General features: G+C 50.8%; 1 protein-coding gene across 3 annotated transcripts in view; it reads left to right on the top strand.

The window, feature by feature from the left end:
• Positions 1-18,709, top strand: part of LOC133362990 (serine/arginine repetitive matrix protein 2-like) — a 60,830-nt gene that overhangs the window by 32,052 nt on the left and 10,069 nt on the right. Inside the window, exons 5-9 of one of the 3 annotated variants that reach the window (XM_061581972.1) lie at positions 6,411-6,476; positions 6,732-6,800; positions 12,769-12,937; positions 13,549-13,568; positions 17,566-17,739. In XM_061581972.1, coding sequence (XP_061437956.1) covers positions 6,411-6,476; positions 6,732-6,800; positions 12,769-12,937; positions 13,549-13,568; positions 17,566-17,587 — 346 coding nt within the window. In that variant the 3' untranslated portion in view covers positions 17,588-17,739. Of the gene's footprint in view, positions 1-6,410; positions 6,477-6,731; positions 6,801-12,768; positions 12,938-13,548; positions 13,569-17,565; positions 17,754-18,709 lie in introns of those variants that run through there. The other 2 variants (XM_061581970.1, XM_061581971.1) reach the window with 2 other exon arrangements.

The following is an 18,709-nucleotide window of genomic DNA, read 5'->3' as shown; positions in this document are numbered from 1 at the left end:
CCGTTGTTGCTGGAGGGCGACTGCCTCCAACTGCCCAGTAGCGTCCTTCACGAGCCTCCTCCACAGAGGCCGATCTTGACACCGCTGGTACCAGTCATCGACAAGTCCACTCAGCTCCATGTCCTCCTGTACCACATCACTCCATCTCCTCTCTAGCCCGTGCCGCGCCCGTTTAGCCCCGCTCGATCCGGCCGAACAAAAGCTGTTTCCTAATGTGGTGGCTGGGCATGCAGGCTACATGACCCAGCCACAACACAGCCTTGCCTGCCGGAGGAGCTCACCGATGGGACTTTGCCCAGATGTATCAAGGATTTGTGAGCTTCTCACACAATTCAGCCTGGTTAAATCCAGGATAGATCGTAAGTAGGCCAGCCTAAATGTTTCCAACCAGTGAAGATGCTCTATTAGGGGGGTCCACGTTTCGCAAGTGCAGAGAAGGGAGGGAATGACTGTGGCCGATAACACTTGAAGCTTCGTGCGGAGCAACAGACCAGGTAGCTTCCCCACAGCATTATGCAACCGATGAAAAGATATTGCCGCTCGACTGATTCGGAGTGAGATCTCTGCTGTTAAACTGGAGCCGGTCATAAGCACTGCCCAGGTATGGGAAACTCTCCAATAACTCCACAACTGCCCCATCGCCGATTGGGAGTTGTGGGGTTGGAGTGTCCGATGGTACAAAATACCCAGGCAGGTGCTTAGTTTTGGTGGGGCTGATGGTAAGGCCCCACCTCTTAGTGGCATGCTCCAGTCTCAGCAGCAGCGTCTCCAACTCCTCCTCTGAATGAGCAGCTATTACCAAATCATCGGCATACATAACATGGTTGACCAATAGGGAGCCATCCCTTCATCGCACCCGGGCATCGATCAGCCTCCCATTATATCTGTACCAAATGGAAATTCACCCAGTACAGCTATTGAAGGCTTCACTAAATAGGTGGTCAAAATAGATGCTAAATAATGTGGGAGCCAGAGGACATCCCTGTCGCACCCCAAGGTGTACAGGGAAAGGCTCTGACTCCCGGCCACGTAGTTTTAACCCAAGCCCGCTCACCATCATGAAGGTCCTTAATGGTCGTGAGCAGAGGGTCAAGGACTCCGAAAGCACAAAGAACAACCCAGAGCCCAGGCCTACTGATGGTATCATAGGCATTGACCAGGTCAATAAAGCAGAGATGTAGGTCTTGTTGAAATTCCCGACACCTCTGCTGTAGCAGACGGACAGAAAAAATGTCATCTGTGCAGGACCGCCCTTTCCTGAAACCGCATTGGGGCTCCGCAAGCCTCTCCTCAGTGTGCCTAGCAAGGCGATGTTGAATAATCCTTGCCAGGACCTTTCCCGGCACACTGAGGAGTGAAATGCCTCTGTAGTTGTTACAGTCTGTGCGGTCCCCCTTCTTAAAGAGGGAGACCACCAGGGCATCCTTCCAATCCTGCAGAACTCGTCCAGCGGTCCAGACTGTTGTTATGATGTCATATAGGACAGTCTGTGCACAAACGCCACCCTCCCTCAGCATTTCGCTTGGAAGATCATCTCTGCCCGGTGCCTTTCCTGGTCTCAGACTCCGGATCGCCTTCAGTACTTCCGCAACAGATGGCACCTCAGCCAGCCACTCACAGGGGGTGACCTCTTCCAATATTTTAGGCACCGCAGCCTCAGCAGGGTTATCCCCACTTTATGCCATGATGTTTTCTGGCTGAGGGATTTCCCCTCCCCCAGGACCTCACAGAAATGCTCAGAAAATCTGCAAACCTGTTCCTGCGGGTCGGAGATTGGATCATCGTTTTTTCCCCTAATGATGGTAATAGGTGTGGCGCTGCAGGTTACTTTTTTGATGGAGTTAAATAGTGATTTGTGATCGCAGGCCACTGAGGCAGACTCCATCTCCTCAGCAACCCGCGACCACCACCCATCCTTGCAGCGCCTCACGGCTCTCCGAACCTCCGAGCGAAGGCTGCGGTAAGCCTCCTCATTCTCTGACGTGGGATGCTGTAGCCGATGAGAGTGGGCCTGTCGCTTTTTCTCAACTATCCTGAACACCTCCTCTGTCAGCCAGGGTTTCTGGGGAGGTCTGGACCGCGTACCCAAAGCAGCCATTGCAACTGAATGAGTCACAGTCCTAAACCTCGCCCATTTACCTTCGACATCAGGAGGAGTGGGGGGCGATGCCAACCCCAGCTGCAAGCGATGATGAAATTCTCGCTTGCAACTTTTATCAGCTAACTGAGACCAGGCCACTTTTGGAATGGGGTCCTGGGTGTACACCCACCACCGGAGTGGAAGAATGGCAGGCGCATCTTACAGATGACTAGTCGATGGTCAGAGGGCAGATCAGCTCCACGGTAGGTCCTGGTGTCAAGAACATGGGCTCGCATCCGCTGGTCCGTCACTATGTAGTCCAGCAGATGTTTTTGCTTGGACCCGGCATGCATCCATGATGTTGTGTGGATGCGCCGATGCCGAAAGAGTGTGTTGGTAATTACAAGCCCATGGACTGCACAAAAATCTAGCAGCCTCCTACCATTGTTATTGAGCTGATCTGGCCCATGCCTTCCAATCACTCCAGACCAGGTGCCAGCATCATGACCAACTCGGGCATTAAAGTCACCCAACAAGATGACTCTGTCCCGAGTGGCCACTTTAGCCAGCACCTGTGACAGGAGGTCATAGAGGCATCTGACTCATCGGCTTTTCCTGCATCCCTCCACGGATATTCGTCTTCGGTGGGGGCATAAGTAACCACGACCACCACTCCTCGCCTCCGGTTGATGGGAAGGTGAGCCCAAAGTAGCTTGGGGCTTACAGCTTCCCACACCTCACTGCCACGCTCCCATGCCCCCTTCATTATTTTGTTCAGAAGAAGAGCCACACCCTGTTGTTTGGTAGTCTCCTGCCCTGAGTAGAGGACTGTCCACCCCTCATGGTGCAGGAGCAAGAACCGGTCCACCGGACTTCCTGAATGCCACAGAGATCCAGGCGGTACTGGTCCAGCTCCCGACAAAGGAGTGGCAGCCTCTCCTCCGCAGTGAGCGTTCGAACATTCCACGTGGCCATCCGTAGTGGCTTTTGTTGTTTCTGGAGGAGCCCCGAGGGTGAAGATTCAATCTCCTGGCTCCGCCAATTGGGGTTTGGCCAGGAGACGTCATAGACGCCTATCCCCCCGGGGCCTCCGGCACAAGCTTATTAGTTGCATATTTATGTTTAATTCGTAGTTTTGTGGTAATTAATTGAAGGTGGAGGGGTTACCAGCCCCTCGTACCCATCCAGAGCCCCCGTTTAGCCACTGTGGTGGTCCCAGACGCCATGAGGGGAGAGGCAAATGGACAGTGCTACCTCCTCGCGGTGCCCATCCGGCACCGCGAGGAGGTACGCCTTTTGGCGTCATCTGGTCCAACCCATATGAGACTAGGCTCGAAGGAAAGCTGTCTCGGGTGTGGACCAATCAACTTCAAGGACAGTGCACATTATCAGAGTTATGTCTTTTGTTTGTATTTATGACTGCAGGTATTGCGGTCTATGCAAACATGACTCCTTGCAAAAAGGTGTCAGTTTTGTTGCCAGATAGAAGGGTAAAGAACCAATTATCATATTTTTACTGGCAAATGAGGTCCCCATAGTATAAGGTTGTTTTGCCGGACTACACACACACAGCAATCACACAGACACACACACACCACAACCCCTGCGCCACCACAATTACACACACACCACAACCACACACTACACACCACACAACCACACCACAATCACACACACTCCACACACACCACACTACAGCTCCATACACAACCACAGTCTAACATCGTGGGAGCTAGAGGCGCAAGTAAGCACTGTACATTAGTCTGATCCAGCATCAGCGCATGCACACACCATCATGGATGCACGCCGTGTCCAAGCAAGAACTTCTGAGGACTACATGCAGGCTCATGTCCTTCATACCAGGACCTACCGTGGATCTGATCTGCCCACTCACTATCGGCTTGGCATCTGTAAGATGCGCCTGCCATACTTTGACTCCAGTGGTGGGTGTACATCCAGGACCCTATTCAAATCCACAGTGGCCTGGTCTCAGCTGGCTGACGAAAGTTGCAATCGAGAATTTCATCATCGCTTGCAGCTGGGGTTGGCATCGTGCGGAGAGGAAATGGGTAAGGTTTAAGACTGTGGCTCATGCAGCTGCAATGGCTGCTATGGGTACGTTGGCCAAACCTCACCAGAGACCCTGGCTGATGCAGGAGGTGTTCTGGCTGACTGAGAAAAAAACGACAGGCCTATTCCCACCGTCTACAGCATCCTATGTCGGAGAATGAGGAGGCTTACTACAGCCTTGGCTCGGACGTTTGGAGAGCCGTGCAGCGCTGCAAGGAAAAGTGGTGGTCGCACATTGCTGAGGAGATGGAGCCTGTCTCAGTAGCCCCTGATCATAGATCACTCTTTAACTCCATCAAAAAAGAATCACCATCATTAGGAGAAAAAAAGGTAATTCAATCTCCGACCCCCAGGAACAGGTTTGCAAATTTTCTGAGCATTTCTGTGAGCTCTTGGGGAGGGGAAATCGCTCAGCCTGGAAAACATCATGGAGAAAAGTGGGGATGACCCTGCTGAGGCTGCTGTGCATGAAATATTGGAAGAAATAGTCACACCTTGTGAGTGGCTGGCTAAAGCACCATCTGTTGAGGAAGTACGGAAGGTGATCCAGAGACTGAGACCAGGAAAATGCAGGGCAGAGATGAGGGTGGCGTTTGTGAGCAGACTGCCCCATATGACATCAAAATAACAGCCTGGACCACTGGATGGGTTCTGCAGGATTGGAAGGATGCACTGGCGCCCCCCCCCCCCCCCCTTTAAGAAGGCGGACCGTACAGACTTAAAAACTAAAGGGGCATCTCCCTCCTCAGTGTGCCGGGAAAGGTTCTGGCAAGGATTATTAAACATTGCTTTGCCAGGCACGCTGAGGAGAGGCTTGTGGAGCCACAATGTGGTTACAGGCCAGAGCGGTCCTGCACACACCCCATATTTTCTGTCTGTCTGCTCTGGGTTGTTCTTCGTGCTTTCAGAGTCCCTGACTCTCTGTTCACAATCATTAAGGACCTTCATGATGGTGGGCAGGCCCGGGTAAAGCAACGTGGCCGGGAGTCAGAGCCATTCCCTGTTCACCTTGGGGTGCGACAGGGATGTCCCGCATTATATAACATCTATTTCGACTACGTTGTTCGAGAAGCTTTCCATGGCTGTACCGGAAGAATTTTCATCTGGTACAGATACAAACGGAGGCTGACCGATGCCCTGGTGCGGTCAAGGGATGACTCCCTATTGATCAACCATGTTACGTATGTTAATGATCTGGTGATTGCTGCTTACTCAGAGGAGTTGGAGGCGCTGCTGCTGGACCTGCAGTGTACCACTAAGAGGTGGGGTCTTACCATCAGCCCCACCAAACACTCCATCCCCTCTGCTCCCCATTGGTGATGGAGCAGTTGTGGAGTAAGTGGAGAGTTTCCCATACCTGGGCAGTGTGCTCATGATCGGCTCCGGTTTAACAGAAGTCTCACTCTGAATCAGCCGAGCGGCATTATCTTTTCATCGGTTGCATAACGCTGTGTGGAAAATACCTGGTCTGTCGCTCCGCATGAAGCTTCAAGTCTTCTTGGCCATGGTCATTCCCTCCCTTCTCTACGCTTGCGAAACGTGGACCCCTCTAATGGAGCATCTTCGCCGTTGAGAAACATTTAGGCTGGCCTGCCTACGATCCATCCTGGGTTTAACCAGGCTGGATTGTGTTAGGAGCTCACAATTCCTTGAAAGATCTGGGCAAAGTCCCATCGGTGAGCTCCTCCGGCGGGCAAGGCTGCGTTGGCTGGGTCATGTAGCCTGCATGCCCAACCACCGCATGCCTAAACAGCTTTTGTTCGGCGCGGCACGGGCTAGAGAAGAGATGGAGTGATGTGGTACAGGAAGACGTGGAGCTGAGTGGACTTGTCGATGACTGGTACCAGCGGTGTCAAGATCGGCCTCAATGGAGGAGGCTCGTGAAGGACGCTACTGGGCAGTTAAGAGGCAGTCGCCCTCAAACAACAACGGAGGGCGGAGGAGCGACGCTCACAACAACAAGCGGAGCGCCGGGTGGCTAAAGCACAGCAAGTTGGCACAGTAGGAGGCACAGGTGGTGCATCAATCAGTCATCTCAGTCATCTCAGTCAGTCGACCTTTGGCACCTGGGTCTGCCCAGTGACCTCCTGCCAGCGGGCGCTCGACACTTCAAGTGGCCTCAAGGTGCACATGGCCTGGCACAAACGTCGTGGTGATGTCACTGCCACTTAGTGGCGAATGGCGGTTGTTGTGTGTCTTTGTGTGTCCCTATGTCTGTGTGTCTGTGTGTAACTGTGTCTGTGTGTCTCTGTGTGTGCAGCTCCATAGGCAAGAAGAAGAGGAAGAGGAGTAGCAAAAAGAGAGACAAACGGCACCGAGAGAAGAGGTGAGAGAGAGGGGGAGAGATAGGGGGTGAGCGATGGGGAGACAAAGGGGGAAAGAGGGAGAGAAGGGGGCGCAGAACTTGGGGGACTGAAAGGGGTCGAGAGATAGGGAGAGATAGGGGGAGAGAGAGCGGGGTGGGGGAGAGCGTGTGAGAGATACGCGGAGGAATAGTTGTTGGATAATGTAATCAGTTTCGAAGACAACTGCGTATACATTATTATTAGAGCACGTCTGTCTGTGCTTGTTGTGGTTGTAGCGAGCGAGCGGAGGGTGGCGTGACATCACCCAAGGCTGGTGACCTCCACGCGACCTCTGCACTCTCCAGGTGATTACCTCTGACCTCGGCCCAGCACAGAACCCCATAATAGGAACCCCACGGGTGGCTAGGAGATGTTTACTACCTCGCCCGGTATGTAGGAAGTCTTGGGTTCTGATTCTGAAATACTCTAAACATCACGGGTGGCTATGAGATGTTAACTACTCGCCTGGGATTCAGGAGGTCGTGGGTTCGATACCGACCCTGATGCCTGCTGTATATTTGGAGTTGCGTATCTCACTTTCCCCATGGTGGGAGCGTAGATTTTTCTCTGCGTCCTCCGGATTTTCCTCTCCACGTTTAAAATCAATGTCACGAATTGATTATACCATTGTAAGGTCCACTGAGCTACGTAGTTCTTTTTAAGAAGCGACCTGGCCATCACAAGTGATGGCAGCTCAATCAAGTGGCTGATATCGTCAACATCATCGCGTGGACAATTATAGCGACAGCCAAATACTCTAAACGCGTGATGTCGATTCTAAATGTGGAGGTAAAAACCTGAGGACCTTGAGGAAAAAAACCACATGACTACGGGGAGAGCACGCTAACTCCAAATATACAACAGGCGCCGGGGTCAGAAGTAGAGGCCAACAGAAATTCGGTTTCGGTTTCGGCGCCGAAAGTTGGCAAATGGCCTCTTTCGGCATACTTTCGGTTTTGGCCGAAAGTCAAATTTTAACTTTCGGTTTACTTTTGGTTTCGGCCGAAAATACATTTTTAACTTTCGGTCTGGTTTCGGTTTTGGCCGAAATTGATACTGACTTTCGGTCATCATTCATCAACCAAAGATCTATTTTTAGAATATTACGCTAGTGCTACGTCTATCACTCTGCCTATCGGCCGGTCAGTCGGTGCTAGGCAATCCTATGCGATAGGCTGCAAACACGCACACGTCAGCAGCAGCAGCAGCTTGGAAGCGAAGTCACAGCCGTAACCATGGTTTGCAGATGTATATACGACCGGTCAACTGACGGCAGCCTGTCTGGCTGAATGCGGAAAAACTGTTGTTTCTTATCTACAACATTCGTTTGTTGGGATATAATTACAAAATAAGTAACACCTAAAGACTTGATATTTAGCAACTCTTACTGCAGGCTCTGAATGATTAGTTCTAGATTTCTTTTTAATTAAAGTAGCATTGCATCATGACATTTCATAAATCTTGTGTTTGGTAACTTCGGTTATATACGTTTCTGTTTAGGTATCGGTCGAAAGTGTAGTTAAACTTTCGGTTTCGGCTTCGACCGAAAGTGTAGTTAAACTTTCGGTTTCGGCTGAAAGTGTAGTTAAACTTTCGGTTTCGGCCGAAAGTAAATTTTTAACTTTCGGTCTGGTTTCGGTTTCGGCCGAAACTTAGAAATTCAGTTTCGGTCGGCCTCTAGGCAGAAGTGACCTGGCTATTGCAAATGATAGCTTAACGAAGTAGATTATAACATGGGAGACATTTTTTGCCAGTATCAAAGTATAACAAAAATAAGAATAGGTTTTACCCTTTCTGCCAATAAATCAGGAGTTGTTAAGACGTTAAAACACCAAATAGAAACCTTTTGCAAGGAATCATGGCTGCGTTAATCACACGCGACACTTGTGCATATTCAAACAAACTTGCTCTGGTGTTATATGATGCATTCTCTTTGAAACTCATTGGGCTACACCATAGACATGAGCCTTATTTAGGGCCTTGTCTCACTACCAGTGTCAGACCAGAGAAGAACGCCAAAAGGTGAACAGTGTAGATTATACTCTTAGGTTGTTTCGGTAAAGTCACGTAGGTAAAAATAAATAATAAAAATAATAGAAATAATAATAGAAATAAAATAATAAATCACGACGTTTTGGAGGCAACACAAGTCTCCGTTATCAGGTGGGACCGTCACAGCTACATTTACTGTATCAAGTGAGGCAAAATTCCAAGAGACAAGCTCTTAAATACAAGTTAAGGGGGAGGGGGGGAGGGGCTTATCTGAATGTTGTAGCCAATGAATGGAACGTGTTGGGGGGTGGGCGGGGCTAAAAGAAAACAATAGGTGCACTTGGGGTTGTAACCGGTGTTGGCTGACAATCCAAATACAAAATAGGCAGTACTGTTAAACGCTGGGGATGTCAATACTCGGTAAAGTAGAATGGTACCTGTCAAATAATATAGTCCAAATATGCATAGTTAAATCTTTTTTACATGGTTAATAACATCTTTCCAATGATTACTCAGTTTGTACCCATGGTCACGGTTGAAGTTATGTCTGTGTTTGTATATTTGAATGGCTTCATGTACAAACCTTTAATGGTAGCCAGAAGGTTTGCAGAGCACCTTAGTCTCTGAAAAGACAATATCATGAGAGCCCACAGCGTTGTAGCAATGATCGGCAATGGCGGAAGACTCAATTTTGCCGTGTTTCAGATCTGACTTGTGCTCGCGGACACGATCAGAGACATGACGTTTCGTTTCCCCAAAGTAACAATCACCACAGCTGCAACTCAGTTTATAGACTCCAGGGTATTACAAGTCATGAATGACATATTTTACAGATGGGATTAGATCACGGATTTTATGTACTGTACTGAATCGGACTTGGATCTTATGTTTGTTTCGAATTTTGGAGATATTTTTGGTCACGCCTGCTATGTATGGCAACGTGATAGTTTTGATCGGAGTTTAAAGTGGTTGTTTCTGTATGGTGGGAGAAACAGCTTGGCGGATAGTGTGGTCAGAGTATCCGTTCATCTTGAGGGCCTGATGTGCATGTTTTAATTCACTGGTCGGGTGGTGTTGGTCAGAAATGCCATGAGCTCTATGATATAGTGTTTTGATGAGATAATTATTTTGAGCCGGGTGGTGGTGGGAATCAGGTTTCAAGTAGGAATCTGTGTGGGTGGCTTTCCTGTAGACAGAATGTGCCAAGGATCCATCAGGCCTCCTCTCAAACAGAACATTTAAGAATGGTAGTTTGCCATCTTTCTCCACTTCCATGGTGAACCTGATGGATGGGTGTCTGGAATTGATGTGGTCCAGGAAATGGTTCAATGCTGGGAGGCCATGTGGCCAAATGACGAAAGTGTCATCCACATACCTCTTCCACAGAGAAGGACGCAGGGTGGACACTACGGCCCATCGTGTCCACGATCAACTCTCCTACCTACAAACTAGCCCGTTTTCTATCAGATACTCTGCTTCCCTTCACTGGCAAGACCTCTTCAGCAGTACCTAACTCAACCCAATTGGTCTCTATGGTTAAGGACATTGTACTATCTCCTGATGATATACTCGTCAGTTTTGATGTGGTATCTCTGTTTACCAAAGGCCCAGTGCCTGACACCCTAACAATAATTGAAGACTTGGTCCAACATGGATTGAATTCGTATGTACCTGCTCTGGTTAGGCATTGCCTCACCAATACTTATTTTACCTGGAATGGCACCTTCTACAAACAGAATGAGGGTACCCCTATGGGCTCCCCCTTGTCACCAGTGATAGCCAATGTGTTCATGGAAAAGTTTGAATCAGACGCCATCCAGACGTCCACCCTGCGTCCTTCTCTGTGGAAGAGGTATGTGGATGACACTTTCGTCATTTGGCCACATGGCCTCCCAGCATTGAACCATTTCCTGGACCACATCAATTCCAGACACCCATCCATCAGGTTCACCATGGAAGTGGAGAAAGATGGCAAACTACCATTCTTAGATGTTCTGTTTGAGAGGAGGCCTGATGGATCCTTGGCACATTCTGTCTACAGGAAAGCCACCCACACAGATTCCTACTTGAAACCTGATTCCCACCACCACGCGGCTCAAAATAATTCTCTCATCAAAACACTATATCATAGAGCTCATGGCATTTCTGACCAACACCACCTGGCCAGTGAATTAAAACATGTACATCGGGCCCTCAAGATGAACGGATACTCTGACCACACTATTCGCCAAGCTGTGTCTCCCACCATACAGAAACAACCACTTGAAACTCCGATCAAAACTATCACGTTGCCATACATAGCAGGCGTGACCAAAAAGATCTCCAAAATTATAAACAAACATAAGATCCAAGTCCGATTCAGTACATTACATAAAATCCGTGATCTAATCCCATCTGTAAAAGATTTCATTCCTGACTTGCAATACCCTGGAGTCTATAAACTGAGTTTCAGCTGTGGTGATTGTTACTTTGGCGAAACGAAACGTCATGTCTCTGATCGTGTCCGCGAGCACAAGTCAGATCTGAAACACGGCAAAATTGAGTCTTCCGCCGTTGCCGATCATTGCTACAACGCTGTGGGCTCTCATGATATTGTCTTTTCAGAGACCAAGGTGCTCTGCAAACCTTCTGGCTACCATTAAAGGTTTGTACATGAAGCCATCTAGATATACAAACACAGACCTAACTTCAACCGTGACGATGGGTACAAACTGAGTAATCATTGGAAAGATGTTATTAACCATGTAAAAAAGATTTAACTACGCATATTTGGACCATCTTATTTGACAGGTACTATTCTACTTTACCGAGTGTTGACATCCCCAGCGTTTAATGGTACTGCCTTTTTTGTATTTGGATTGTCAGCCAACACCAGTTACAACCCCAAGTGCACCTATTGTTCTCTTTTAACCCCGCCCACCCCCCCAACACGTTCTATTCATTGACTACAACATTCAGATAAGCCCCTCCCCCGCTCCCCCTTAACTTGTATTTAAGAGCTTGTCTCTTGGAATTTTGCCTCACTTGATACAGTAAATGTAGCTGTGACGGTCCCACCTGATAACGGAGACTTGTGTTGCCTCCGAAACGTCGTGATTTATTATTTTATTTCTATTATTATTTCTATAAGTTTTATTATTTATTTTTACCTACGTGACTTTACCGAAAAAACCTAAGAGTATGAATCCTTGCAGTCACGAAAGCTTCAAATCTATTTTAGATTATCTCATGGACATTTGAACCTCATGGCGGGACCCCAGGGTCCCGAATAAATAGAAATCAAAATCGTAATTATTTTTTTGTGGCGACTCCGTCCCACTGTGCACATAAATGCTGTGACTCACTTGGCGTGAATAATTCTGTTGTCATGTCGTCCAAGCGCAGCGAGGACGAATGCGCAGTATAAACAAAACTTTGAAACTTTGATTAGCGCATTGTGTAGAGAGGAATAGATTGCTGTATCGTTCGCCTTCAACAGACATAAAATTGCGTCGCAACGCAGTTTATGTGAGAGCCAGGGGCTTATGGGACCCCGGGGTGCCACCATAAGGTTCATTTATTGCAGCAAAATAATCTAAGCTGCCAGTAGGGGACAATGGTTGCTGCAGTGTGGTCTATGCCTAGGGGCACCCGTCAGTGGCACCCACCTGCTCACTCACCCACACACTAGCCCGCCCACCCGCTCACTCACCCACCCGCTCACTCATCCACCCATTCGCTCCCCACCCGCTCACGCGCCCACTCGCTCAACCATCCACTCACCCACCTACCCGTTCAGCTGCTCACCCACCCGTTCATCCACCCAACTGCTCACCCTCCCACCCAGCCAATCTCCCACTTATCCACCCATCTGCTCCACCCATCTGCTCCTCACCCATCCACCCACTCACCCACCTACCCATTAAACTGCTCGTCCCACCCACCCACCCACTCATCCACCCACCCACTCACCCATCTACCTGTTCAGCAGCTCACCAACCCACCGGCTCACCCACCCAACCGCTCACCCATCCACCAAATCTCCCACTTATATATCCTCCTGCTCACCCACCCATTCATCCACCCACCTACCTGTTCAGCTACTCACTCACCCGCCCACCCACCTGCTCACTTACCCACCCAACCTCTCACCCACCCAACCGATCAACCACCCACCCACTCACCCAATCTCCCACTCATCCACCCACCTGCTCACCTACCCACCTGCTCACTCACCCACCCGCCCTCTCACACAACCACTCACCAACTACCCATTACAATCCCCCCCACCCCCTCAACCAGGCGCGAAGATGCCGCTGGATCGCTTGACCAGCCGCGGAGCGAGTCACATGACCAGCCGGGTCAATTGGAGAGTGGTGCGGCAACGGCGGTGGTGGCCACCGCCCCCACCTCGTCGGTGGCCCCTGCCCCACCGGGCCGGGCTCACAATGGCCGGCTCGCCACGCCGCGTGTAAGTAGCGGGTGAGCAAGCGGGTGAGCGAGCAGGTGGGTAGGTGAGTTGGGCGAGTGAGCGGGTCGGTGGGTGGGTGTGCGGGTGGGTGGGTGAGTGGGTGAGTTGGCGAATGAGCTAAACTCAGCTGCCACTGGGAATATCTCTGCGCATAAACCACAGCAGCAGCAGTAATCATTGCCCACTACTGGTAACGGACTAATGCACATGGACAGCTGCCACTGGGGGGGCCTTCACGCATAGACCACACAGTAGTAGTAATCATCGCCCCCTTTTGGCAGCGGACTAATGCACAGGGACAGCTGCCACTGGGAGTACCTCTACGCATAGACCACACAGCAGCAGTAATCATCGCCAACTACTGGCAGCAGACGAATGCACAGAGACAGCTGCTACTGGGAGTACATCTACACATAGACCACACAGCAGCAGCAGTAATCATCGCCTCCTACTAGTAGCGGACTAACACACAGGGATAGCTGCCACTGGGTGTGCCCCTAGGCCGGGTTGTGGTCGTATGGAACGCGCCGCCGTGTTCTCTGTGTGTGTGCGACGCTAACACCCCAATTGTTGTCCCACCACTCCCTGTTTTCCACTCTCACCTTAAAAAGGAGGGAATGCTGCATTGTGGGTAAGTGGCGGCCTGTGTGCAGGACCAGCCCAGGCGCTGCCTAACCGCCCTCCCCCTCCTCCCCTTCCACCCCCCTTCCCCGCTCCCCCCTCCCTCCACCACCAACCGCATCAACCGCTCCCTTCACACAACGATCACCACCACAACAACAACCACCACAAGACAACCACACACACAGCCACTGGAACTACCACAACCACACAGAGCCACTAGACCCACCAACGACCACAACCACAATAAGCACACACACACACACACACAGCCCTGGCCACGAAACCTACAAACCATCACCAATTACCACAAACACACATAGCCGCCACCACAACCACACACAGCCCCGGCCACTAAAGCCACAAACCACCACAACCACTAGACCCACCAACAACCACAACTATAGCCACCACAACCACACACAGCCCGGCCACTAAACCCACAAACCACCACAACCACACAAAGCCCTAGCCACTAGACCCACCAACTATCACAACCACACACAGCCCTAGCCACTAGAGCCACAAACCACCACAACCACTACCACACACAGCCCTGGCCACTAGACCCACCATCCACCAGAACCACACACAGCCCCTCCACTAAACCCACAAAGCACCACAATCACAAAAAACCACCAGCCACCACCACCACCACGGATGCAAACACACTATAGCCTCGGCCACTCGACCCACTAACCACCACAATCGCAAACCACACACGTCTGTGTGGGTGTGTGCGTTTGTGATTCACTTTGGCCTCAAGGTGCACCTAGCCTGGCACTAGCACTGTATGGTGACTTTACGGCCACTTTAGTGGTGAATGGCGGTTGTTATTGTGTTGGTGATGGCGGGATTCTGAGAGTGTGTGGGGGGAGATGTGTGTGTGTGGAGGTGGTTGTGGAGGTGTGTGTGGGAATGTGAGTGAGTGTGGAGGTGGTTGTGGTGGGGAGCGGTGGTGTAGTGGTTAGCGCTATGCTACCCTACGAACGCGGCGACCGGAGTTCGATTCCCGTTAACGGCCAAAACCAGTGACGATTATCTGAACCGGTTCTGGGCCTCCCCTAGGTCGACTCAGCCTCAAATTACTACCTGGTGCGGTGTGTAAACATCGCCATTAGGGAGACAAAGGCGGCCGGGCGTAGTGGTGGCCACCCATCCCCACATGTGCTGTGCCAGCCTTCATAGGTGCTCGCTAACAGCACTTGCCCCTACAGTCTGTTAAGAGTATATGGGGATCTTTGTGTGGGATTCTGAGTCTGTGTGTAGGAAAATGAGCGAATGTGTGTGTACGTGTGTATGTGGGGAGCGGTAGTGAAGCAGCAAGCACGCTGTGCTATGAACCCGGTGACCCGAGTTCGATTCCCACTCACGGCCAACACCAGTGATGATTATCTGAACCGGTCGATCCTGGGCCTCCCCTAGGTAGACTCAGCCTCACATGAGTACCTGGTGCGGTGTGTGAACATCGCCACTGGAGAGACAGAGGTGGCTGGGCGTGGTGCTGGCCACCCAGCTCCTCGTGTGTTGTGCCAGCCTTCATTGGTATTGCTCGCTAACGGCACTTGCCCCAACGGTCTGTTAAGGCTATATGGCGGATGTGTGTCTATGCGTGTGTGTGGGAATGTTTGGTTGTGCCAGAGGCCCTGGGGGGACAGGCATCAATGACCCCATTTGGCAGAGCCAGGAAACTAAATCCGCATCCACAGGGGTGCCTCCAGAAAGGGCAAAAAAGTCACTGCGGGTGGCCACGTGGAATGTTCGAACGCTCACTGCAGGGGAGAGGCTACCACTCCTCTGTCGGGAGCCGGACCGGTACCACCTGGATCTCCATAAAATACAGGATGTCCGGTGGACTGGTTCTGGCTCCACTCACCATGAGGAGTGGACAGTCCTCTACTCGGGGCAGGAGACTGCCAAACAACAGGGAGCGGCTCTTCTTCTGAACAAAAGAATGAATGGTGAGGTGTGAGAAGCTGTCAGTCTCAGTCTACTTTGGTGGTAGTTGCTTACGCCCCCACTGAAGATGAACATCAGTGGAGGAATGCAGGCAAGGCCGATGTGTCATCTACCTTCTATGACCTCCTGTCACAGGTGCTAGCTAAAGTGGATCCTCGGGATAGTCATCATATTGGATGACTTTAAAGCCCGAGTGGGTCATGATGCTGGCATTTGGGCTGGAGTGATTGGAAGGCATGGGCCAGAACAACTCAATAACAAGGTAGGAGGCTGCTAGGCCTCTGTGCCGCAAATGGGCTTGTAATCACTAACATGCTTTTTCAGCATCAGCGCATCCACACAACATCATGGATGCAAGCTGGGTCCAAGCAAGAATAACTGCTGGACTACTTAGTGACAGAATAGCGAAGTTGGGGCCATGTCCTTGTTAGCAAGACCTCCTATGAAGCTGATCTCTCCACTGATCATCGGCTTGTCATCTGTAAGATGTGCCTGCTATTCTTCTACTCCGGTGGTGGGTGTCCATCTAGAACCCCATTCAAACCCACAGTGGCCTGCTCTTGCAAGCAGAAATAAAAAACATCGCTTGCAGCTCGGGTTGGCACTCCCCCCCACTAACACCACATGATGTTGAGGGGGGGAATGGGTGAGGTTCAGGACTTCCACTGTGGTGGTACAAATTGTGCGCTGGGTTTGGCAACGTCCCTCCCTCCATATGTAGCCAACCATGCACATCGGAGGTGTGGGATATGCGGTGCCGTTCAGGACTTTGGCTTTTGTAGTTGCCACGGCTACATTGGGTACGCAGTCCAGATCTCCCCTGGGGAAAGTGGCAGGCCCACTCCCACGCCATATGAAGCATTCCACATCGGAGAATAAGGAGGCTCAGCGCTTTGGCGAGCCGCGTGGCGCAGCAAGAATGAGTGACGGTGGCAAATGCTGTGATGGAGAATGCCTCAGTAGCTCGCGATTAAAATAATCACTCAACTCTATCAAGTAGCTTGCAGCACCTTGCCTGTCGCCGTCCTTAAGGGAAAGAATGGTGATCCGATCTACAACCCCGCCCCCCACCCCCCCAAGAATAGGTCTGCAGGTTTACTGAGCATTGTGGGGTTTTGCGGGAGGGGAAATCCATCAGCTAAGTTGGCACCGTGGAGCATTGTGGGGGATGATCCTGCTGGGCTGCTTTGCCTCATATATTAGGGAAAATAGCCAACACCCTGTGAGTGGCTGGCTGAGGGACCATCTGTAGAGGAAGTACGAGGGGGCGATCCGGTGAGTCTGAGGCCAGGAAAAAGCGCTGGGCAGAGATGATAAATGATCACCCAAGCGAAACTACTGAGGGAGGGAGGGTGGTGTCTGTGTGCATATTTCCGCTACTTGACATCATCACAACTCTCTGGACTACAGGGATTGGAAGGATGCCCTGGTAGTGAGTGTCTAAGTTAATGTCTAAGTAAGTGTCTAACTAAGTGTCTAAGCCAGTGTCTAAGTGAGTGTCTAAGTGAGTGAGTGTCAAAGTGAGTAGGAGTGTAGGCGAGTGTATAAGTAAGTGTCTAAGTAGATGTCTAAGCGAGTGCCTAAGTGAGTGAGTGTCTAAGTGAGTGTCTAAGTGAGCGTCTGAATGAGTGTCTAAGCGAGTGAGTGTCTCAGTGAGTGAGTGTGTGAGTGTTTCAGTGAGTGAACGTCACCGTGAGTGAGTGTCTAAGTGAGTAAGTATGCGAGTGTCTAAGCAAGTCTGAGTGTCCAAAGGAGTATCTAAGTGAGTGAGTGTCAAAGTGAGTGAGTGTGTAAGTGAGTGTCTAAGCGAGTGAGTGTCTAAGGGAATGAGCGTCTGTGTCAGCATCTGTGCGCGGGTGCCGTCTGTCCGGGAGGCCCAGGCGGACAATCGTGGACGCGACCTTCGACCCCCACCCCCTCCCCCCACCCCCAGCTTGCAAGAGGTCAAAACTTGACTCCTCACCCCACTCGCCCGTGTTCCCCCCCCTTCCCCCAAATCCCCCCCCCCCCATCCCCCCTCCCTACCCCCCAATCCCCTTCTCCCATAGGGGTCCCAGCCGGAGCCATTGAGAGTGGTTGGGAACCAGCGGGGGTTGACGCTGGGGGGTGGGGCTGAGGGTGAGGGGAGTGAGGAAGGGGAGGGGCCGGACCCCCACCCCTCGGACCCTGCCCCCTCGGACCCCGCGGCCGCTGTGAGCCCAGCAGGTGGAGGGACCCTGGCCGGGATTGGCAACCGGTGAGATCATCATCATCATCATTATTGGCAACAGCGGTGTAATCATTATTAGTGTCATCAGCATCATCATCAGCAACATTCTAATTGTTAGTGTCATCAGTGGCAGCATCATCATCATTATTCGTGTCATCCGAATCATTATCATTAGAAGTGTCATCAGCGGCATCATCGTCATCAGTGTCATCAGCAGCGACATCATCATCAGCTTCATCATCAGAATCACCATCATCAGTGATGTTTTCATTCATAATTTCATTATCAGGGGAATCATCATCAGTGTCATCATCAGCGGCAGCAGCATCATAATCATCTTTATTCGTGTCATCAGGACCATTATCATCAGTGTCATCAGCAGCGACATCATCGTCACCATCATCAGCAGAATTATCATTATCAGTGGTGTTTTCATGAGTAATTTCATTATCAGCAGAATCATCATCAGGGACTTCATCACTATTAGTTTCGCCATCAGCGGCATCATCATTATTAGTGTCAACATCAGCAGCATCACCATCATCAGTGTCAATATCGGTGGCATCATCATCTGCATCATCGGGGACATCATCATTATTATTGTCATTATCAGCAGCATCATCAGCAGCAGCAACGGAATCATTATCAGCGGCATCATCATGGGTGGCATCAGTGTCATCATCATCAGTGACGGCATCATCACCAGCATCATTATCAGCAGCAGAACAAGAAATTCCTGGGTTCAACTCCAGACTCACTCCCAATCAACAACAACCGCCATTTGCCACTAAGTGGCGATAACATCACCACGGCGCTTGTGCCAGGTTATGTACACTTTAAGGCCACGTGAAGTGTCGAAATCTTGCTGGCAGGAGGTCACGGGACAGACCTAGGTGCCATGGGTTGACTGACTGAGATGACCGTCAGATGCACCACCTATGCCCCCTACTGTGCCAACTTTCTGTGTGTTAGTCGCCCAGCAC

Source organism: Lethenteron reissneri, unplaced genomic scaffold, assembly GCF_015708825.2.
Source record: "Lethenteron reissneri isolate LAM-NWPU_2019-01 unplaced genomic scaffold, ASM1570882v1 scaffold_1639, whole genome shotgun sequence".
Taxonomy (NCBI): domain Eukaryota; kingdom Metazoa; phylum Chordata; class Hyperoartia; order Petromyzontiformes; family Petromyzontidae; genus Lethenteron; species Lethenteron reissneri.
The sequence above is the reverse complement of the archived record's forward strand: the minus strand, read 5'-3'. Positions and strand labels throughout refer to the sequence as shown.